This window comes from Nanorana parkeri, unplaced genomic scaffold, assembly GCF_000935625.1.
Source record: "Nanorana parkeri isolate BGI_ZX_2015 unplaced genomic scaffold, ASM93562v1 scaffold240, whole genome shotgun sequence".
In the NCBI taxonomy this organism is placed as follows: domain Eukaryota; kingdom Metazoa; phylum Chordata; class Amphibia; order Anura; family Dicroglossidae; genus Nanorana; species Nanorana parkeri.
Window position 1 is genome coordinate 1124604 of NW_017306508.1, and position 20640 is coordinate 1145243.

The 20640-nt window shown below is 42.9% G+C and overlaps 1 protein-coding gene across 2 annotated transcripts in view; it reads right to left on the reverse strand.

The window, feature by feature from the left end:
- The window catches only part of CAPN2 (calpain 2), a 56086-nt gene that overhangs the window by 26781 nt on the left and 8665 nt on the right, over positions 1-20640 (reverse strand). For both annotated transcript variants that reach the window (XM_018556522.1, XM_018556521.1), the window contains exons 3-6: positions 9459-9577; positions 7267-7400; positions 6056-6224; positions 4158-4241 (exon numbers count right to left, since the gene is read on the reverse strand). In XM_018556522.1, coding sequence (XP_018412024.1) covers positions 4158-4241; positions 6056-6224; positions 7267-7400; positions 9459-9577 — 506 coding nt within the window. The remainder of the gene's footprint in view (positions 1-4157; positions 4242-6055; positions 6225-7266; positions 7401-9458; positions 9578-20640) is intronic.

Genomic DNA, 20640 nt, shown 5'->3' on the forward strand with positions numbered 1-20640 from the left:
GAAAGCAAATACTGTAGTGTGGAAGTGATACTTGAACCTGGAGCATTGCTTGTTATTACTGGGCCAAGTATGGCCACCCTAAAACAGAGGAAGAATGTTATGTAATATACACTGCCTGACCAAAAAAAGTCACTCTAATATTTCTTTGGACCTCCATTGGACACAATGAATGGCACACATTCATTGTGGTATCATTTTGATAAGCTTATGCAATGTCTTAAAGGGACATTTATTCCCTTTAACAATAAATCCCCTTCAACATTTATTTCTGTGCAGAGTTGCAGTCATTTTTCACCGTGATCTTGTAGTGGTGATGGGAGAGTCGGACCACTGTGTAAAGTCTTTTCCAGTACATCGCAAAGATTCTGAATGGGGTTAAGGTCTGGACTCTGTGGTGGCCGATCCATGTGTGAATATGATGCCGCATGCTCCCTGAACCCCTGTTTCACAATTTGAGCCTGATGAATCCTGACATTGTCATCTTGGAATATGCCCAATGTGCCATCAGGGAAGATCAAAATCCATTGATGGAAATGAGAAGCTACTCACTACATCAGTCAGGATTTAATATCTTGTTGTCAGATGAAACTTTTTAATCACTGCAGTAATTATCCAATGAAAGGCTCTTACCTATTTGCTGTGCTACATCCAGGTGGTGACTTTTTTGGGCAGGCAGTGTATATAGAGATTGTAGATTAGTTATTGTGAACTGGTGTTATAAATAAAAGCCCAGTCTAGCTCAAAATGTGCATTCTGTAATGAATTACATGCAAATTAAAGACTAGAAATGTCCCCCTCTTCTGTAAAATGCTAAATTCATATATGAAAGCATTGTGTTAATTCACCTGGATCTGTTCTATTAGGTTGTTTATGCTTAGCTAATACCTACCATTAATGCTAAGCAAAGTATGGAATATAATATTCTTGTATATTAGTACTGGTCTTTACCAAGCCTATGAGCACGATGGCTGTATCTCCAAGACTGGACCGAATTGGAAAATATTTTCCTGTATTAGCTGCCATAAGATGACTCCTGTGAATTTTTCTATCTATATATGTGACCATGTAAAGGCAGCGCACTGCTGTTTGGAGCAAGGTTGGGTTGGGGGGGGGGATTTTGTTTTGTATATATGTATATGTAGAAAGTAACGTTTACATGTGTATATGTATTTTGTATGTATCTCTTTGTGCTGCCACAGTGGTTGCATAGAATAGGACAATACATAGTCATGGTTAATATTCACATTAATGTGAAGTGAGAATTTATATAGTTTATTTTCCTTAAGCCATTTACTTATTGATAGTGTATGGCTAAGTTCATATACTGACATCTTGTGGTCATTCTAGTTATTGCACTTGGTTATTGCATATGTTTTCTGTGTTCCCTCCCACCTATTATGTATTTTGCCCTTCTTGCTCAGTGTGGCGTGTCATGACTGAAGGTAACAGGACCACATGTTAATCTGCATTGCAGGCTCAGAAACATTATCATCTTTGACCACCTTAAATACCACCAATTAATTCATCTACCCCCCCCCCCCCCTATAGTGGAAGCAAATACTGTAGTGTGGAAGTGATACTTGAACCTGGAGCATTGCTTGTTATTACTGGGCCAAGTATGGCCACCCTAAAACAGAGGAAGAATGTTATGTAATATACACTGCCTGACCAAAAAAAGTCACTCTAATATTTCTTTGGACCTCCATTGGACACAATGAATGGCACACATTCATTGTGGTATCATTTTGATAAGCTTATGCAATGTCTTAAAGGGACATTTATTCCCTTTAACAATAAATCCCCTTCAACATTTATTTCTGTGCAGAGTTGCAGTCATTTTTCACCGTGATCTTGTAGTGGTGATGGGAGAGTCGGACCACTGTGTAAAGTCTTTTCCAGTACATCGCAAAGATTCTGAATGGGGTTAAGGTCTGGACTCTGTGGTGGCCGATCCATGTGTGAATATGATGCCGCATGCTCCCTGAACCACTTTTTCACAATTTGAGCCTGATGAATCCTGACATTGTCATCTTGGAATATGCCCAATGTGCCATCAGGGAAGATCAAAATCCATTGATGGAAATGAGAAGCTACTCACTACATCAGTCAGGATTTAATATCTTGTTGTCAGATGAAACTTTTTAATCACTGCAGTAATTATCCAATGAAAGGCTCTTACCTATTTGCTGTGCTACATCCAGGTGGTGACTTTTTTGGGCAGGCAGTGTATATAGAGATTGTAGATTAGTTATTGTGAACTGGTGTTATAAATAAAAGCCCAGTCTAGCTCAAAATGTGCATTCTGTAATGAATTACATGCAAATTAAAGACTAGAAATGTCCCCCTCTTCTGTAAAATGCTAAATTCATATATGAAAGCATTGTGTTAATTCACCTGGATCTGTTCTATTAGGTTGTTTATGCTTAGCTAATACCTACCATTAATGCTAAGCAAAGTATGGAATATAATATTCTTGTATATTAGTACTGGTCTTTACCAAGCCTATGAGCACGATGGCTGTATCTCCAAGACTGGACCGAATTGGAAAATATTTTCCTGTATTAGCTGCCATAAGATGACTCCTGTGAATTTTTCTATCTATATATGTGACCATGTAAAGGCAGCGCACTGCTGTTTGGAGCAAGGTTGGGTTGGGGGGGGGGATTTTGTTTTGTATATATGTATATGTAGAAAGTAACGTTTACATGTGTATATGTATTTTGTATGTATCTCTTTGTGCTGCCACAGTGGTTGCATAGAATAGGACAATACATAGTCATGGTTAATATTCACATTAATGTGAAGTGAGAATTTATATAGTTTATTTTCCTTAAGCCATTTACTTATTGATAGTGTATGGCTAAGTTCATATACTGACATCTTGTGGTCATTCTAGTTATTGCACTTGGTTATTGCATATGTTTTCTGTGTTCCCTCCCACCTATTATGTATTTTGCCCTTCTTGCTCAGTGTGGCGTGTCATGACTGAAGGTAACAGGACCACATGTTAATCTGCATTGCAGGCTCAGAAACATTATCATCTTTGACCACCTTAAATACCACCAATTAATTCATCTGCTGTATCTTGTTGTCTGCTGTAACCTGCTGCACGGAATAAAGTACTTTGTGGATGGAAAAGGTATTTGGTGAGTTCAGCTATCTGGTAAGGATTGTTCGCAGTGATTAAATCTGCTTATACAGGCCAGGCATGAGAACTACCAGGGTTGCAGCGGTTGCAGCTGGGACCTGGCTCTGGCGCTCCCCCACTGTCCTGAAATCATTAGTCGATATTGTTTTAGAAAAACTGTCACATGACAATAAACAAAAATGTATCAGTACTCCTACTTGTAAGTACTTGGCAAGTACCAGTACTCGCAAAACTGGTATCAGTGCATCCATTTATATATGTTTATAAAAACAAAATCGTACATTAAAACAGAGATGCACAAATCCCAGGAGCTCCGTGTGCTCCTTACAAATGACAGCTGCCTCCTAATTTTTTATTTTTTCTCTAGTCTAGGAGCTCAAAAGTATCGGTACATGTACTCGTACTTGTACCGAGTACTGTACTTGGTATCTGTGCAACCCTAAATACAACAATTGGAGTCAGAATACTCTGTGTCAACACAGAAAACCAATTTCTGTTTGTTTATATTTTTAATTCAAAAGTATCCGATTAAAAAAAAAAAATGCTAAATCCAGCTCCCCTTCATCGTTTGGTCTGGTCATGTGTTCTCTATCAAAGGGGTGACTCTCTCCAGGGCCTTTGGCAGAGACCATGTGATCAATGGACCAGGCACTGGAAGAATTGTGAAGTTTCGATTTTGGGTCCTTAAATGCCTTTTGTGGAAATTAGAATTTTGTAAAAAAAACAAAACACCTCTAGATTGCAAACCTGAGTAAAGTTTGTACATTTTTTGTATTTCCTTATTGCGGCCAACAGGTTTCCAGTTGGCACTGGAAATTTTGACTTCATGATATAATATGGCATTGAACGAACCTCATCTACTTGTCCATGTCCCCTTCTCCAGTGCAGAAGAGTTACAGGAAGAAAATATATTATTAGGGAGGATACAGACAATTCCCACAGACATACTAATCTATGAGACTGAAAGTTCTTTACATTGATAAAAGGGGCTTTACATTTAACAACCCACCTCATCTGCGGCGGTGATGGAGTATGCGTGACCCTTCACCAGTTTCTGGAAGGTGATCGCCTCGGTCTCAGCGGCACTTGTGATCTGTAAAAGAAAGGTAACAAAAGGACTTCCACATGGCTGCACAGAGACAAAGCTCTCATGGAATATTAAACATCAGAATAGAACAATACGATCCCTATTCATTGTCACAGAGTCCACACTCAACAAAGTCCCTTTCAGCTTTTCAGAAATAGACAAAAAATCCTCTAAGCTGCAAAGAAAGGCAGTAGACATTTTCTTTATTTTTTTTTTCCAAACAAAAATTCCAATTCTTTATTTTTTTGAGGGCTGGATGCAGAAAATCTTAAAGCCCAACTGAATTTTAAGTTTCAATCCGGCTAAATAAATTCCAGGTGCTTAAAAAAAAAAGCGTGAGAAATCTTACAGTTGGTTTTCTTTAGAAAGCAGCCACAGCCTGTGTGGAAGCAGTGGCCTCTCTGCAGAGGTCTGACACACCCCCTACTGGGTCAGGACTATAGCTCTGCAATAAGCAATATAATATGCATAATTTGAGAACTTATCGATAAAAACAGCAAGTCTTCTTTCTCTGCAGTTGTCACCCAACAAGTGTCCCCATTAGAAGATTTACACTCTATTCTCCTTCTGGTAACAGCCCACTTTCTACCACCAGATTTCAGTTCTGGTGACAATGGCTACAAAGAATAATCAAGAGATTTTTTTCAATGCTAAGAACTCTGGAAAGACAGCGCCGCAGCCCCACCCCCTTGCTACTCTTCCAATATCAATGCACTGGTGACACCCATGCTGAGCTCCAGCTCACTTGTAAGCTCCTCACCCTCTGACCCAGCAGCTTATAGAACCACTAGTCCTATTGCAAGCCTTATTATTACATTCTAGTATGAAGACAGAGGTTTGGCCATTCACTGACATGAAAAACCTCTTTTAAACCCAAGAACAAAAATGTAATTATACCGGAGGTTACCAATCCTTAGATGTGGTGGCTGCATTTGGTATTTTTGGACCTTTCCCTTGTTTTCACCTGGTGATCCTGCCAGTAACACATTTCCTGTCCTAGGATGACAACACTCACTCATTGTACTGTCTCTATGGAGGAGCAACGTGGTCACCCTAGGACGTTACTGCAGAACTCCTCCCTTTCTCCTCTTCTCCATAATATAAGTAAAGGAGGGATGTTTTCTGTAGTCCACAGAAAGAGATAGAAACAATGCAACTGATAACAGTCCACACAGAAAGTTATCGGCTTACTAGAATTCTGGTGGGATCAACCAGTTTGCACTTATTGAGCAGATATAACAAAACACTTTTAATAGTATATTTAACAGGTAAAAGAGACGGCGCCTTCTCCTCGTATAATAACGTTTTATTGAATCGAGTATTAAAATATAACATACAAATACTACTCACCTGTTAGCATACGGAATGAAAAATAAGATGCAAAGCTAGTCCCAGAAGAGACAAACTAGATGATGTGTTTCTGGGGAGGTGTCAGCTAGTTGGTCTCTTCTGGGACTCGCTTTGCATCTCATTTTCCATTCCGTATGCTAACATGCGAGTAGTATTTGATGATATATTTTAATACTCGATTCAATAAAACGATATTACACGAGGAGAAGGCGCCGTCTCTTTTACTTGTTTTGCATATCTTGTGAGGATACTTCCCAATGGCCTGAAGGACGGCAGCCATCCTTCTAGTGCACTGATGTCAAACAATTTCTGAACTGGGGTCAGCTGAGCGCTGTGGTGTGCACTTTCTTTGGAAGTATATTTAACAGATCAAAAGGCAGCAAGTAAGAGAAGTTCATGGTTAGGGTTTGCATGGCCTTTAAGGAAGTTTTCATTTGCAGTTATTTAATTATTGTTAGACCGTCACTTACATCTATGGAGCAGCCCAGGAGAGAACCTGTCTTCAGGGCCTTCTGTATGATCTTGAACAGGTTGTTTGGAGCTTTGTTCAGATCGTACCACTCAGCAAGACCCCCGGTGAAATCTTCAAATCCCTCGGTGGTGGCTCCGCCGGATAGAGCTTCATAGGACCCATTCAGCCTGTGTTTGAGGACAAGAAGTTCTAAAGTTCATTTGGATTTTATAGCAAAGTCTTCCATCTGATCTGTCTCATCTATCTTCTGTTAGAATTGGCTATGAACCATTCCATACACATCTGTACTTCCAACTTTATTTATTTTACACTTTTTTTTCTGTGCTGTTTATTCCCTCTTGTTAGATTATGTAACTAATTTTCTCTGGATTCTTGTCCTTAGGGGATATCAGATTTTAGGTGATATCACATGTTAAGGGTGGTAATTGTAAGGGGGCTGCAGAAAAATGTGGAAGCACGGATTTCTAAAGAGATTGTCCAGCAGTCTCTTATTACATGTGGCATGTCTCTGATTCTTGTCCTTAACACGCTGCACACCTGCCCAAAAAGTCCTTGATGAGTCCTGGCGGGTACTACAGTGACAAACAGATGGCGCCATATAAATCATAAAGAAGATGAGTCACCGTCGCACCAAAATCCTAAACCAATATGTTTTTATTGACGCATAGTCATGATATCACATAAATGCGATGTTCTGGGGCCGTATAGGGTCCTTCATCAGGGAAAACAGTGTGACAACAGTACTGTATGTCTCTAATTGACTCCTGTAGTAGGTTGCCAGTATTCAACAACTTGTGCAGTATGTCCCTAGTTTCGGAATACTCCTGAATGGGTCTGAAATCTTTGATCTTTTTGTAGTGTGTCCCCAGTGTCTGAATATATCAACAATAAGTCTGCAGTCTCTTATCATCCCTTGTTTGATAGGCACATCCCCTACAGTCTTCTGTTGCATTGCATATGCTGAACATAATCTGTGGCCCTTTGTTGATGTCAACCAAGTCTATATCTAGCAGGTGGTGTTTAAATGAATCAATGCTTAGGGCAGGGGTAGGCAACTTCAGCACCCCAGCTGTGGGGAAACTTAAAGTCCCATCATGCCTCTGGAGCCATGCCTGTGGGACGCTTCCACAACAGCTCTGGGCTGCCAATGTTGCCTACCCCTGGCTTAGAGTTTGACATGCCTAGCAAACCTTTCTGCCCACCACGTACTTTGCATAGGCTTTCTCCATAAGGGCACTCCAAAATTCAGTCCCTTCGGCTGAGTGAACAAAGACGAGTTCCCCATTCTTGCTTGGGAGTCTGTCATCAATGACCACATCGACCCATTCTCCAAACTGCCAGAACTAGAAGAGACAAAACATGGGAGATACTTTATAAAATATATAAAATGGTATTCTAGGCGCATGGAATTTTTGTTTAAACACCATTTTGATTACAATGAAATAATCAATAGGTTTCTCTCCATTTTCCGTTGAGTTAATTTCAGGAATCTTTTCTATATAGTACATGACTTCAATAAAGGTTTTGAAAGCATGGACAAAGAAATGGACAGAGGGGAAGAGGCTGTGAGAGGCTCACATGACTTCTCTGCTCTCTGCTATATTATAATAATAATAATAATAATAATAATAATAATAATAATAATAATAATACAGGATTTATATATCGCCTATATTTTGCTTTACAACGGGGGTCTCAAAGTACCAGCCAACGGGCCATTTGCAGCCCATGGACTGGTTAATTTTGGCATGCAGGCAGTGCCACCGATCAGAGCCGTCTTTACACTGCAAAAGGGGCAACTGCCCCGGGCCCCAAATTTACAGAGGCCCACAGCAGCTGTCCCTTGAGCCCTGGAGCAGCAGGATGAAGGCACGGCCGGTGGGGAGATTATTTCCAGGGGCGGACTGACTATTCAGGCACTGCCCGAGGGCGTGCAGCTAGAAGGGGGTCTGTGGCCTCCCCCTAGGGTTGCCAACTGTCCAGGATTCACACAGACAGTCCAGGTTTTGAGTCCTGTATATCCTGTGTCCGTATTTCAGGCCAGCTAAAACCTGGACACATTTTCCTTCTGATGTGCATGTTCCTACTGAGCCTCTATTCGCACAGAAGAAACTTCACAGATTTTTGCAAAGCAAATGGCTCTGCGAACTGTTTAAAAATAACCTCTAAGTGTTTGGCTTTACATAGTGATTCTCGTGCAGGTACTGCAGACAGGAAAAGGATGAGGAAAAGCTGTTTGTTGCGGTGAAAAGAGACGGGTCTTCTTTTAGTATTCATTTATAAACCAGTTTTGTAATATGCACTTTTGTCTTTGCAAGGCTCCTTTATTTAAAGGAGAACTATGAGGTGAGTGCTTTTCACTCACCTCATAGTTCTAGCCGACCTGTGACAATGAGACTGTCACAGGTCGGCTCAGTAGATCGGGAGGTGAACGAACACATACCGGCGTAGCTGTAGCTCGCGGTATACTGAGCTTATGGTAACGGGAGGACACTAGTTTGTGTCCTCCCGTTACCCTAAGGGGGAACTATGGGGAAAAGCCTTAACCCCATAGTTCTCCTTTAATTATCTTTAGTATCGCGTATAATGCACAACTATATATATTTTTCGCTATTTTGCAAAGTAAATATTTGGCACAGTTGCATATTTTTAACATTTTATTGAAGCAAATGTGCAATTTTTAATCTGTTTGGGCTTTTTAAATCACATTGTGATCCTAATTAAGGACTATGGAATAGTTAGCAGCATATGATGCCCTTTGTCTATGTTAAGGTGGCCATACACTTTACAACCATCGCAAGACCTTAGTCTTGCGATGGTTGTAAAGTAATTTAAAAAAAAGGTACAATCTGCCCATCTTGGACAGGCAGATCGTACTTGCGATCATCGCAAGCCCGCCCCCCTGAGGGGCTGGCTTCCGATGACCGCAATGCTGAACGGGCAGTATGCGCGTGCGCACAGCGGCCTGTTCGGCATTTGTCTTCCGAGCATGCCACAAACCAGCCGAAAATCGTAAAATTTTCGGCTGGTTTTCGAACATGCTCCTTAGACAAAAGATGTGCGACCATACAGTAAAAACGGTTGCACGCCTGTCATACACTTTGCGATTATCGTACAATCGTGGGATTTCCCGCGATTATTGTGCAATAATCGCACAGTGTATGGGCACCTTAAAGCTGACCATACACTGCAGCATTATTTATTGCTTCCCATAACAACAAATCAGAATGCTTTCTTTAATTTTGGCTTCACATTGCGAAATGATAGTTGGAAGCCAATTGGTCACTATGGGCAATCAGACATTTTTATGTTAGCATACTTTTCATGCATTAGCCCCTAAAGGGTCATCCAGCACAGTCAATGGCCGGCCTAATATTGCCAGCTGTTTTCCCGTGGATTACCTGGAAGTGGAAGATCCCTGAATAATTCTCCTGGAAACTTTGATCTTTTGGGACCACCCGGGAGAGGACCTGTTCATTGAGGGTGAGAGAGGCAATGGCAGCCAACAGCCAGCAATCACCTGTAAAGGACATGAAACAGATCTTAAATGTATTATTCAATAAAGTCTGATTTTTAAGTATTAATTCTTTAAGTGCAACCTCAGAATTTGTTTGTTTGCCCCCAGCAGGTGTTAAAAAAGTGAAAAAAAATAAAAAAAAAGTTCTGGCTGCAATGTTTAACTCCTCTCTGGCTCTGTCCCCCACCACTCAGCATTGCTCAACCCTGAATAATGAGATGAGGACATCCTGTGAGTGGTGGGAATCATGGACCTGTCCCCCGAGGAAGTGCCACCATGGCTCTGCCCTCATACTGTAATGATGTGAGAGTGGCACCAATCTTATGATTTTGGGCATCGTTCCAAAGAGGAAGAGGACCCAGTAGTATCCTATGTTTTTGTTGTTGTATACGTGTCAATGGCACCGTAGACATGCCTCCCACCCGGAGTGTGATCGCCCACCCCAGAACGCGTGGTACTGCAATGCAATGTGTTCCAGTGCGGTGTGATTAGAAAAAATAGTGCGTACGTCACCTGAATTTCACCACCACTCCCCCTCCCGCCCCAGAATGTGGGGAGCCTTAGTTTATCGATCCAGTGCATTCACGGCACTGAACGCATTGGATGGTGTGAGAAAGCCGTAAAGATTCTAGTTTCCTGCAGAATCAGTTGGTCCCCTGAGCACTGGCCCCGATATTTTGTTTTAGGATGGCTCCTTTCCCTTGGAGGGTCCTGTGGAGCCACCTTTGTGTGTGCTATTCTCCATGAACACACAGGTACAGCAAGGCAATCCACTGCCCTACTTCATGCTCCCCACTCCTCCATCCTCCCTTTTCCAAGCTAGTGGATGGACAGCTGCTGGGCAAACATTTTCTTGGGCCCCCCACTCCTACCCACCCCGACCCCTTTACTAACTCCCCTCACCCCCCAAAACACCCCCTACCCACCCCTGCCATGCAATTTCGCCCATGCATGCGTCTATACGACAGGGACGGAGCAACACTATGCAATACCGATCACACAATAAACAGAAGAGTGGCGCGGGTGTATCTTTTGTGGGCTCAAGGGCAGGGCCGGTACAAGGATTATTGTGTACACAGGTGAAGGTGCATTTTTTACCCCCTCTTCCCCCCTGGCGCCCTCAGACGACTGTCCTCCATTATATGTAGATGGAAAGCATATAGCGACCCCCATCACATACAGACAGGCAGAATGTAGTGACCCCTATCACATACAGACAAGCAGCATGTCGTGACCCCTCTCTCTGGGCATTCAGTGCTCCCTAATACACGCAGCATGCAGCAGCCAGTACAGACAAGCAGGAACTCCCAATCAGACACCCACTGTTCATACTGCCCTGATTCAGGCTGTAGTCCCCTCACCCGGCAGACTCCCTCTCTCTCATCCAGGTGCAAAGGCCAGTGAACATTGGTGTCCAGGTCATAGCAGAGTCGCCTCCTCCAACACACACATATACACAGCATGGAGGGGGAGGGAATCCACCCAGCTCTTCTCTCCGTGTCATCTGCTCTGCAATCATCCATTGCTCTGCTGTCAGTGCTGAGATGCAGGGCTAGTGGTAGGAGTTTTGCAGCGCATGACCTGCTCAAGGGGCGGCTGCTTTGGGCCCCACAACAATGCCTGGGCCCTGGGCAGCTGCCCCTTTTGCCTTGCGTTAAAGATGGCCCTGGTTGGAGCTGTTTGGAAACATGATGGAAAGTTTGGCAAAAATGTACGGAAATACTTTGCAGGGCAATATATATTTGATTGACATGGATTCGTTACTGGAAAAAAATGTTTAAGAGTTTATTACCATTTTAAATCACACCAGCATGGTGGCTATTAATTCAAGAACTTGAACACTCCGATCTAGATTTAGAAAAACAGACACACAGGCTGCCACTATTTAGAAATTACAGGCTGCAAGGAGATCCAAACTCCAGACACTTCTAGCCAGAAAACTCTGACCTCCAACAGGTACTACATACTCATCCACACACGCTGCTTTTTTTGGCAATTAAAGTGTATGTTAGGTCTTCCCCATTGATAAACACACATACTGCAACTGAAGCCCCCACAGATTCCTCCTTTGAGGGTATTTACCATACTGTGGTATATCCCAGGATTTACCCAACACCTTTAAAACAGTTTAAAAAATGTCAGCTTACTTTCTCCTTTGCTACCTGGACAAGGGAGCTCTGTATACTGTCAATGTGATCAGGACTCGGACATCTTTACAGATAAACCTTACTTAATTAGTAAACTGCTCTGAGTCTTTGGGCTCTTTATTGCCTGTAAATTCAAATCAGCAGCAAAGCCTAGGTCTGCAGCAAAAGTCATAAATATCGGAATTCATATGCAGTAAAGTCTGGTGACTTGTGGTTGAATGATCTATGAAAGGGAGCTCTGTGCCTCTTCCTGAATATTCAAATACATTCCAGCCTGATGGAAAATCCCCAACAGTCTGCAATCACAGTGAGTGTGAAAATACTTCTCTATAAGTACGGGTTGTTGGTTTATTATGTTCTACACTAAATAAAATGTTTCCTTTTTTCCAATTTTCTAGCACAGACTAAAGAATGGAGCAAGCATCTCATTGGATGCCAGGAATAGCATAAGGATCTCTCTTTGACGCTAGCTTGTATTTGTGTTCTCAATCCCTACAGGTAATGGCGGAGAGGAGATGGCTTGGAACACAGATTCCAAACATTTACTTTTGTTCTCTAAACTTCATCGTAAAAGATGCCAGATGGAAGCCGACTGACTCCTGTAATACCAGGAATTCTACACAGATGCCTCTAGAACAGGCTTTTTCAGAGTTTTGTGGAAGCCTAGAATTCCTTCAGAGGTTGCTAGGGGTTCCTTGAGCAGTGATAGGTTGATATCCTCCCTGGTAGTGCCCACATAGTTCTTGTGCCAACAATGCTCAGCAGAACCACTGGAATGGGACCAGTGGACCTTCTCTTCTTATTTTCCAGGTAAATAACCACAGACACCAGAGATCATGTTCACTGTCTCTAAGGGGAATATTCTTCCCACCAACCACCAATGTAAGAAGCATTCCTCCCACTGACCACCAGTGCAAGAAGCATTCCTCCCACTAACCACCAGTGCAAGAAGCATTCCTCCCACTGACCACCAGTGCAAGAAGCATTCCTCCCACTAGCCACCAGTGCAAGAAGCATTCCTCCCACTAGCCAGCAGTGCAAGAAGCATTCCTCCAACTGACCACCAGTGCAAGAAGCATTCCTCCCACTGACCGCCAGACCACCACTGTGTGGTGTGGCTAACGTGTCATGAGCTGTGGACATAATCATTTTACCAGTGATTCCCTGAGAACGCTATAATATTTAGAAGGGTTACTCCATGATAAAAATGCTGAAAAAGGTTGCTCAAAAACAATTTTACACTTCTGTCATCCCTGTGACAATTTCCATGTGATCCAGATGCTGCTCACCTTGTAGGACACCCTGCTGCTGATGGAAAGTTACTGAGCATGGAGGCTAGATGTAGTAGCACTGACCAATCAGAATGGACTGTGGTGCACATATAAGGGGAATGTGATCCAGGTGAAATGGAAACTTTTAATGACCATCTGAGTACATCTGTTTATGCACTTTATGTTATAGGTGGTTGGTGCACACTGCATACACCTGATACACATTCTAAGGGTTAATACCTTTTAGCACAACACACTTGATGTTATAGGTGGTTGATGTGCAATGCATACACTTGATACTCCCCATACCTCCCAACTTTCTGAGATAATAAAGGGGAGGGACGGACGTTTTAGTACAAAGTTTGCATACAGAGAACACACCCCATGTTAATTAATACACAAAAGAATAATGGTTAAACCCACTAGTGCTTTTTATATAACCTACCTTTCCTTTATATTCAGGTTTTGAAATACCAACTGCATTAATTTAGAGGTTGGAGAAAGGTTAGAGTAGTTTTATACTTCTGGTAGTTAAGTAGTACATTTCCAGATATAAGTTAATACATCAGTCCATAAAGAGGGACAAATAAAGAGGGAGAGAGAGGAATTTGGTTCCGAATGAGGGATAGATGGGAGCTATGCTTCCCCCCTTTCCCTACCTCCACTAAAACTAAATCCAGCATGCCTTAAGGCAGATAAAAAAAAACACAAATAATGCAGCTCTGTATTTATTATTACATCATCAAATGTGTTTTCATATAACTGCAAGCAGCTGACTTTGAAAACAGTCTGGCAGACAGCGCTGTGTAGTGTGGCAAACGTGTGTAAATAAGTGTCAAAACTAGATGGACAGAAATACCAATAATTTGGCATGTAAAACAACTCCCTCGTATGTATAAAACTAGGGATACACTAATAGCAATACTAGTATCGGTATCGGTGCTGATGCAGAGTATTTGGGTGAGTACTAGACCGATGCTTGAGATTCCAGTATCAGGAAGCCGGGCAGCAAGTCAATACACGTTGCCTGGCTTCCTGATTGGCCGGGAAGCCGACTCCATGCTCCCTCATCACATCAGGAAGCCGGGCAGCGTGTCATTACATGCCCCCCTGGCTTTCCGATTGGCCAGAAAGCCAGCTTAATGCTCCCTTGTCACCTGATGACAAGGTAGCATGGAGCCAGCTTCCCAACCAATCAGGAAGCCAGGCGCTGTGTAATGATGCGTTGCCCAGTTTCCTGATTGGCCAGAAAAGCAGCCCCATGCTTCCTCGTCACCTAGTGATGAGGGAGCATGGAGACTGCTTCCCGGCTAATCAGGAAGCCAGGTGGCGAGTCATTGCATGTCACCTGGCTTCCTTAATGGGACTTCCGGTATCGGTATTCGGTATCGGCGAGTACAAAAAAAATATAGCGGTACTCGATACTGAAAAAACGGTATAGGTGCATCCCTATATAAAACACATATAAGGGGGATGCTGGGCATCATTCACCCCTGAGGATGAGTGGTAACCAGCAGCGGTAAGGAAGTATTATGATGCCTGCTGCCAAGCCAAAAATACAGGTTCACTTTAAAGCTTTATTTCCCATATGCATCTAACAAAATATCAAAACGATGATACAGCTTGACTCTAAATGCCTGCAGGCTTCAGTTTTCAGGAGTGACTGTCACAAAGAGACGGCTCGGTCCCTTCTGTATTCAGTGACGTCAGTAATGAAGGGACATCACACCTACCACCACCTGCTCCAGGCCTCATGTGAAAGAGGTGTGCATAGAAGATCCTATTGACACAGACCCATCCAGAGTTCATTGTACTTCAGCTGAGTCACACACACTGGATTTCCCACATTGGGTGTGGTGGACTATCAAACCCTCACCTCGTTAAACTGGATGAACAGATTTTGCAATCTCGGGGTTAATGGCACATTTTGTGCAGACAGAGGAGATATAATGAAATGTAATTTTAATACATCATAACAAGATACTGCAAACCGATCTCAGTCTGCGAAAGAAATCACATCTGCAATAAATTAATGCATCCACACTGATGACAGGAGAAATATGCATTAGTTTTATTTACATTTTATTACTGTTATTTTTTTTTTGCAGATCATTGCAACAGTGATCAGTGGATTGTGAATGCTCCTACACCAACCCCAGGTCCACACACCAGTACAGACCTTCAGTTATGGGACTGGAGGAAGCAATCAATGGATTAGAAGTGCTGTGAGACCTACAAGTCCTTCTGCTGCACTGGCAGATGGTACTTGTAGTCTCTTCATTGACATGGATCTGTCAGTGGAGAGACCTAACTTTAAAAAAAAATACAGGATGCTGTGGTGGCTTCGGGGGCTAGCTCCATGCTTCCCAGCCAATCAGGAAGCCGGGGGTTGGGCAATGACTCACCGCCTGGCTTCCTGATTGGTCGAGAAGCTGACTAATCGGGAAGCCAGACAGCGAGTCATTACAAGGTACCCGGCTTCCTCATTGGCCATCTTCCCAACCAATCAGGAAGCTAGGCAACGATATTTCACGCTGCCCGGCTTCCTGATTGGACGGGAAGCCGGCTCCATGATCCCTTGTCACCAAGCGACGAGGAAGCACGGAGCCGGCTTCCCGGCCAATCAGTAAGCTGAGCAGTGTGTAATGACTCGCCGCCCAGCTTCCTGATACCAGAAGTTCGGGTATCAGGCTAGGCATCGAAGCATTTGGGCGAGTATGAGTACTCGCCCAAATGCTGGGTATCGGCACCGATACTAGTATCAGTATTTGTGCATCCCTAATTTAAATCATTTTGTCATAAATCCAGAAATCCAGTGCCGTCCTAAGCTTATTCCTGGGAAGGGCTGATAAGACAGGAAAGGGCAGTCTTATCAGCCCTTCCCAGGTTACTTCTGTGGACTACAGAAGACATCCCTATGTCATAGAGATGAGGAGAGGGGAAGGTGTTCTGTTGTTCTAACAATTCCCATTGACAACGCTGCTCCTCCACATATACACTACGATGAATAAGCGTTGTCACCTAGGACAGGAAGTGTGTTACTGGCAAGGTCAGTAATGGCAGGAGTTGAGAATCTTTACTAAAGAAAATGGTGTGAATATTCACCTTAGTTATCCAATTATGTGAAAAGCAAATCTCTGTTCACTTTGAATCCCCCATCACATGCAGATAATTTTTATATGATTGGATAATTGAAGCGAACATTCACACAGATTTTGGAATAAAGAACTCCTTTAGTAAATCAGCTCAATTACATCAACCACACAGGGAGTGCATTGTTTTTACTGGGTCGGCCGGTTTATAGACCTGTATGGTGAGAAGAGACTAACAATCATTATATAGATTGAAGAATAAGCTTTACGAGACATCAACAGACTGATATTTACAGACAGTCGATCTCTTCTGATAGAGAAGACTTTCCCTTCCATTGTATTCTTGCCTCCAGCTAAGCCAGACTCAGGGGTATAATGGACTGCTGCTAATGTATTGGCTTCTACACAACAGTTACTGCATCAGATCAATACTATTGATGGCAATAATGTAAAGTGCTTTCTTGTCTTCTTGTGACTAAAAGCCTTTTCCTATATAACGAGTCCTGGAAATGTAAAACTCAGGCAGGGAGGCAAAACACATGCAAATATGAGAGGAGGTAGAGAGCAGGGGGTGAGTGATATTTAACTATAAGAAGACGTAGTACCAGCTATAGCTGCCACCTGGCACTTGGTGATGTTATTCATATGCTGAAAAGAAGCTTTATTGCGCAACACTTTTAAACTAACATGTTTCATCACTGGGGGATTGACAGCTGGTCTGGTTAGGCAGCTTACTGGAGGGGAGAACAAAATAAAGAACTCAGCATTTGGGCAATACTCATTCTTTGCTTAAAGTGACATTAAAGGATACACCCCCCCCTCCAATGTTAGTGTAAGGACTTACCTTAAATGATGTCTCTTAATCCAATCATCTTCTTCTTTACTGTCCTTTTCAGATGTCCCTCCAGCGCTGACTCCTCTGTCCTCCTCTGATGTCCCACGGTGTCTGTGCGGTTGCACGCTGCTCCATAGACTTACCTTGTGTCTCTCCTCGTCACCCGGCCAAACATCTGAAGTGCGCTTGAGCCAGCCCCAAGATCCTTTACGGCCGTCTGAGACTCTTCAGATGTTCGGACGGGAGCGCGAGGCGAAGACACAGGTAAGTTAAAAAAAACAAAAAACCTTTTGAAACAGGTTTAAAGTTTTTGCATATATCTACTGCTTGCTAGCAGTGGATATATGCAAAAAAAAAACCTGTGAGGGTTTAATAACCTTTTAATGAATGGGATGGATGTGGGGAGGTGACACAGAAAGCTACAGAGCTACAGTTCTGACTATTTAGGGAGAAGCACAAGGCCAGCCGAACAGAACTGGCAGGTAAAACAGTTCATCCATATCAGGGGTAGCCAAACGCCGGCCCTCCAGCTGTGGTGAAACTACCAATCCCATGAGGCATTGCAAGATTCTCACAGGCTCAGACATGACTCCCGGAGAGAGATGCATCATGGGATTTGTAGTGTCACCACAGCTGGAGGACCAGAGTTTGGCTACCCCTGATCTATATGCATTTCATAGCTGTTTAGCTGCAATCCCACCATATAAAATATATCCAGATCATTTTTTTTTCCCATTCTGCCTAGACCTGCTGCTGCTTGTAGTCCTTCTGTGTGTATAAGACTGTAGATGGCCCACCTCCACAGATCTGTCCATGAAATGAAATGTCCATCATCGTTGCAAACCTTTGGGTTCGGGAGTCTATGCTTTACTTACAGAGAGCAGAGACAATGTATGTGTCACTTAAAGCAGAACTCCAGCCAAAAATGGACATTAAAAGGATAAAATAAAATAAAAGATAAAATAACAAAACCGGCTTCATCTCCAATCCAGAGATCCCCCAGTTATTTTTTTCTGCCACTAGATATCCTCAGTCTTATATCCAGCATTATTTAACCCATGTCCTCTTAGCCCAGATCATCATGCACACATCTCCAACCTGTAAATGGAACAGTGAAAAGTCGGTTTTCCGGTATCAAGTACGAGTACCGAAATTCATATTTCAGTACTTGCCGATACTTCCGCTAGCATGGAGCCGACTTCCCGGGCAATCGGGGAGCCAGGCGGCTTGCCATTACCCACTGCCCGGCTTCTTGATTGCCCAGGAAGCCGACTCCATGCAGTTTGGCCGGCTCGGTGCTGACTGGCCCAGAGCCTGCTACTGCGCATGCATAGCCTGCCTAGCGCTCTCATTCACAAATCCTCTAACAGGATTATTATTATACCACTGATCACGCAGGCGGTGCGGGCGCTGTACACACACCGGAGTCAGGCGGCATTTGTACATCTCGTGAGACTGAGACATGGGCAAATCCAGGTGGGGTAAAGCGGCTTGGAGTGCGGTTTCTGCCCGGCTGGCCGAGAGACATCTGTGGTACGGTGATGACTGTGCTCAGGATGAATATGGGTGTGATGCGAGGGGAATGAGGTGTCTGCAGGATGGAGGTTGTGCCACCATATTATCAGATCTGCTTGGCCTGCTTGATGCTGATTGGCTGGGAAGCCGGCATCTCGCCCAAACAGCATGGAGCTGGCCAAATAGCATGAAGCTTCCTGACTCCATGTTCCCTCGCAGCACTGCTGGTTAGAGGAAAATCTACCTCTGACCGGAAGTTCCGGTATCGGAGCATTTGGCCGAGTATGAGTACTCGCCCAAATACTCGGTATCGGCACCGATACTAGTATTGGTGCATCCCTAGTAAAAAGAGAAGTAACTCAGTGACGAGCTCATCTCTGTGTCACTCTGCTTTCTTCTATCAGCATGCTTCTTGTCAATACATGGACAGATTGGCTCCTTGCACTGCTTCTTCCTCTCAAACTCCAGCACTGCTATACAAGGACTGCAAAAGCCTGATAACACGTCATATTCATGTTCTTACTCTACTTGCATTAATGATGTATTAATGATTACCGAGCTGCATTTGTATCTGCCTGGAGTTCAGCTTTAATTACTCTACACCTCTGAATGTAATACTGATTCCAATGCATGGTTACGGACAGGCCCCTGACAACCAAACATCATGTGTTAAAGCCATTGAAATTGTGTTTGTATCTTGGCAACCTGTAACAGGAAATTACAGATTAATGTTCTTCCTGTCACAGTATCAGTTTTCTGTGATCTCCCAAAATTCTTTGCAGACCAACCTGCTAACTTACAAGTAAGTATTTTTCAGTATATTAGTCACTTTAAAAGTTTAATCCAACCAAAACTGGAGCCGAGCATATAAAAGTGGCTTGTTAGAATTAAAGCTCAACTCCAACTCCAGTCAAAACTTATTTTTAGTTTACAAAAGGAGGGGAGAAGGTTTAGAACCTCTGATAAAGCAGACCTTTACCCCCTTTAACTAAAAATCACATCACAGGCAGCTCTGCATTCTGATATTAAATCATTTTACATTCAATAGTTAAACAAACATATTTTTCTCTTACTTACAATGATTGTGTTTCCACTTCCTGGTCATCTTGGGTATTGGTGATGTAATGTCCTTAAGCAATGCATTCTGGGAAGGTTACATCACCAATGCCTTCTGGGAAAATCTCATTTGTAAAGTAAAAAAACTGGCAAGATCTCAGGCAAAAGCATTTGCTCCTAGTCACGTGTGCCAGAGTCCCCGGAAGTAAAGGGAGATGAGTTAGCCTGTCCTTAGTAAAAATGGCCACTGTGAGAAGAATGGGGAGGAAAAGTAATAAGGAATGCAAAGAATAGGACGCCGGCAATTATGTAGAAGTATGTGTTTGTAGACTGTCAATACTAAAGACTTCTAAAAGGTGTTTTTGTTGTCATTTTTAAATATATGGCTAAAGTTCCTCTTTATTTTTTAATACGGTCTGTGTCCCTATAGAGGAGATTTACAACTGTAACTGCTTGGCCAATCAGATAACGCCTAGTATTCATTGCAAAAAATACTACATGTCATCTGAATGGCCGCTATACTCAGCTAGTGACTCTCTGGGGGCAATTTATCAGAACTGGAGCAGACAAAACCTGAAGCAGCTGTGCATGGCAACCAATCAGCTTCTTTCTTCCGTTAAGATTTGAAAATGAAAGGTAGATGCTGATTGGTTGCCATGCACAGCTGTTCCAGATTTTGTCTGCTCCAGTTTTGATAAATTCACCTCTTTAACAGTGCAGGGAAGTCGCTCAGCATAGTGGCTGTAGCAGGGAACTGTAATACACTGTAGTAGCTGTGACAACTACAGTGTATTACAGGATCCCCGTGGCCCTGCCAGGAATAATATATGTGTACCAACATTGTGCTCAGCTGGATCAATGTGAGTATATATAAATCATTACAGCCGGAGTTCAGCTTTAACAGATACTGCAAGTTAGTGCAAGTTTTTTAACGGATTCTTTCTTTTTTGCCCATTCTGGAAATGGTTGCGATACCCAGATGTTTATACACAAGGTAGAACAATGAAATATACATTTTAAAAATAATACAACTATGTTTTTTTTTTACACACTTAGGTGGTAAAGACGTAAAGGGTTAGGCTATAGAGGCAGAGCCTCTTTGTATGTGAACAGGATGTCACTGTCCAGTTGTGCGAGTTTCCTTAGCTGG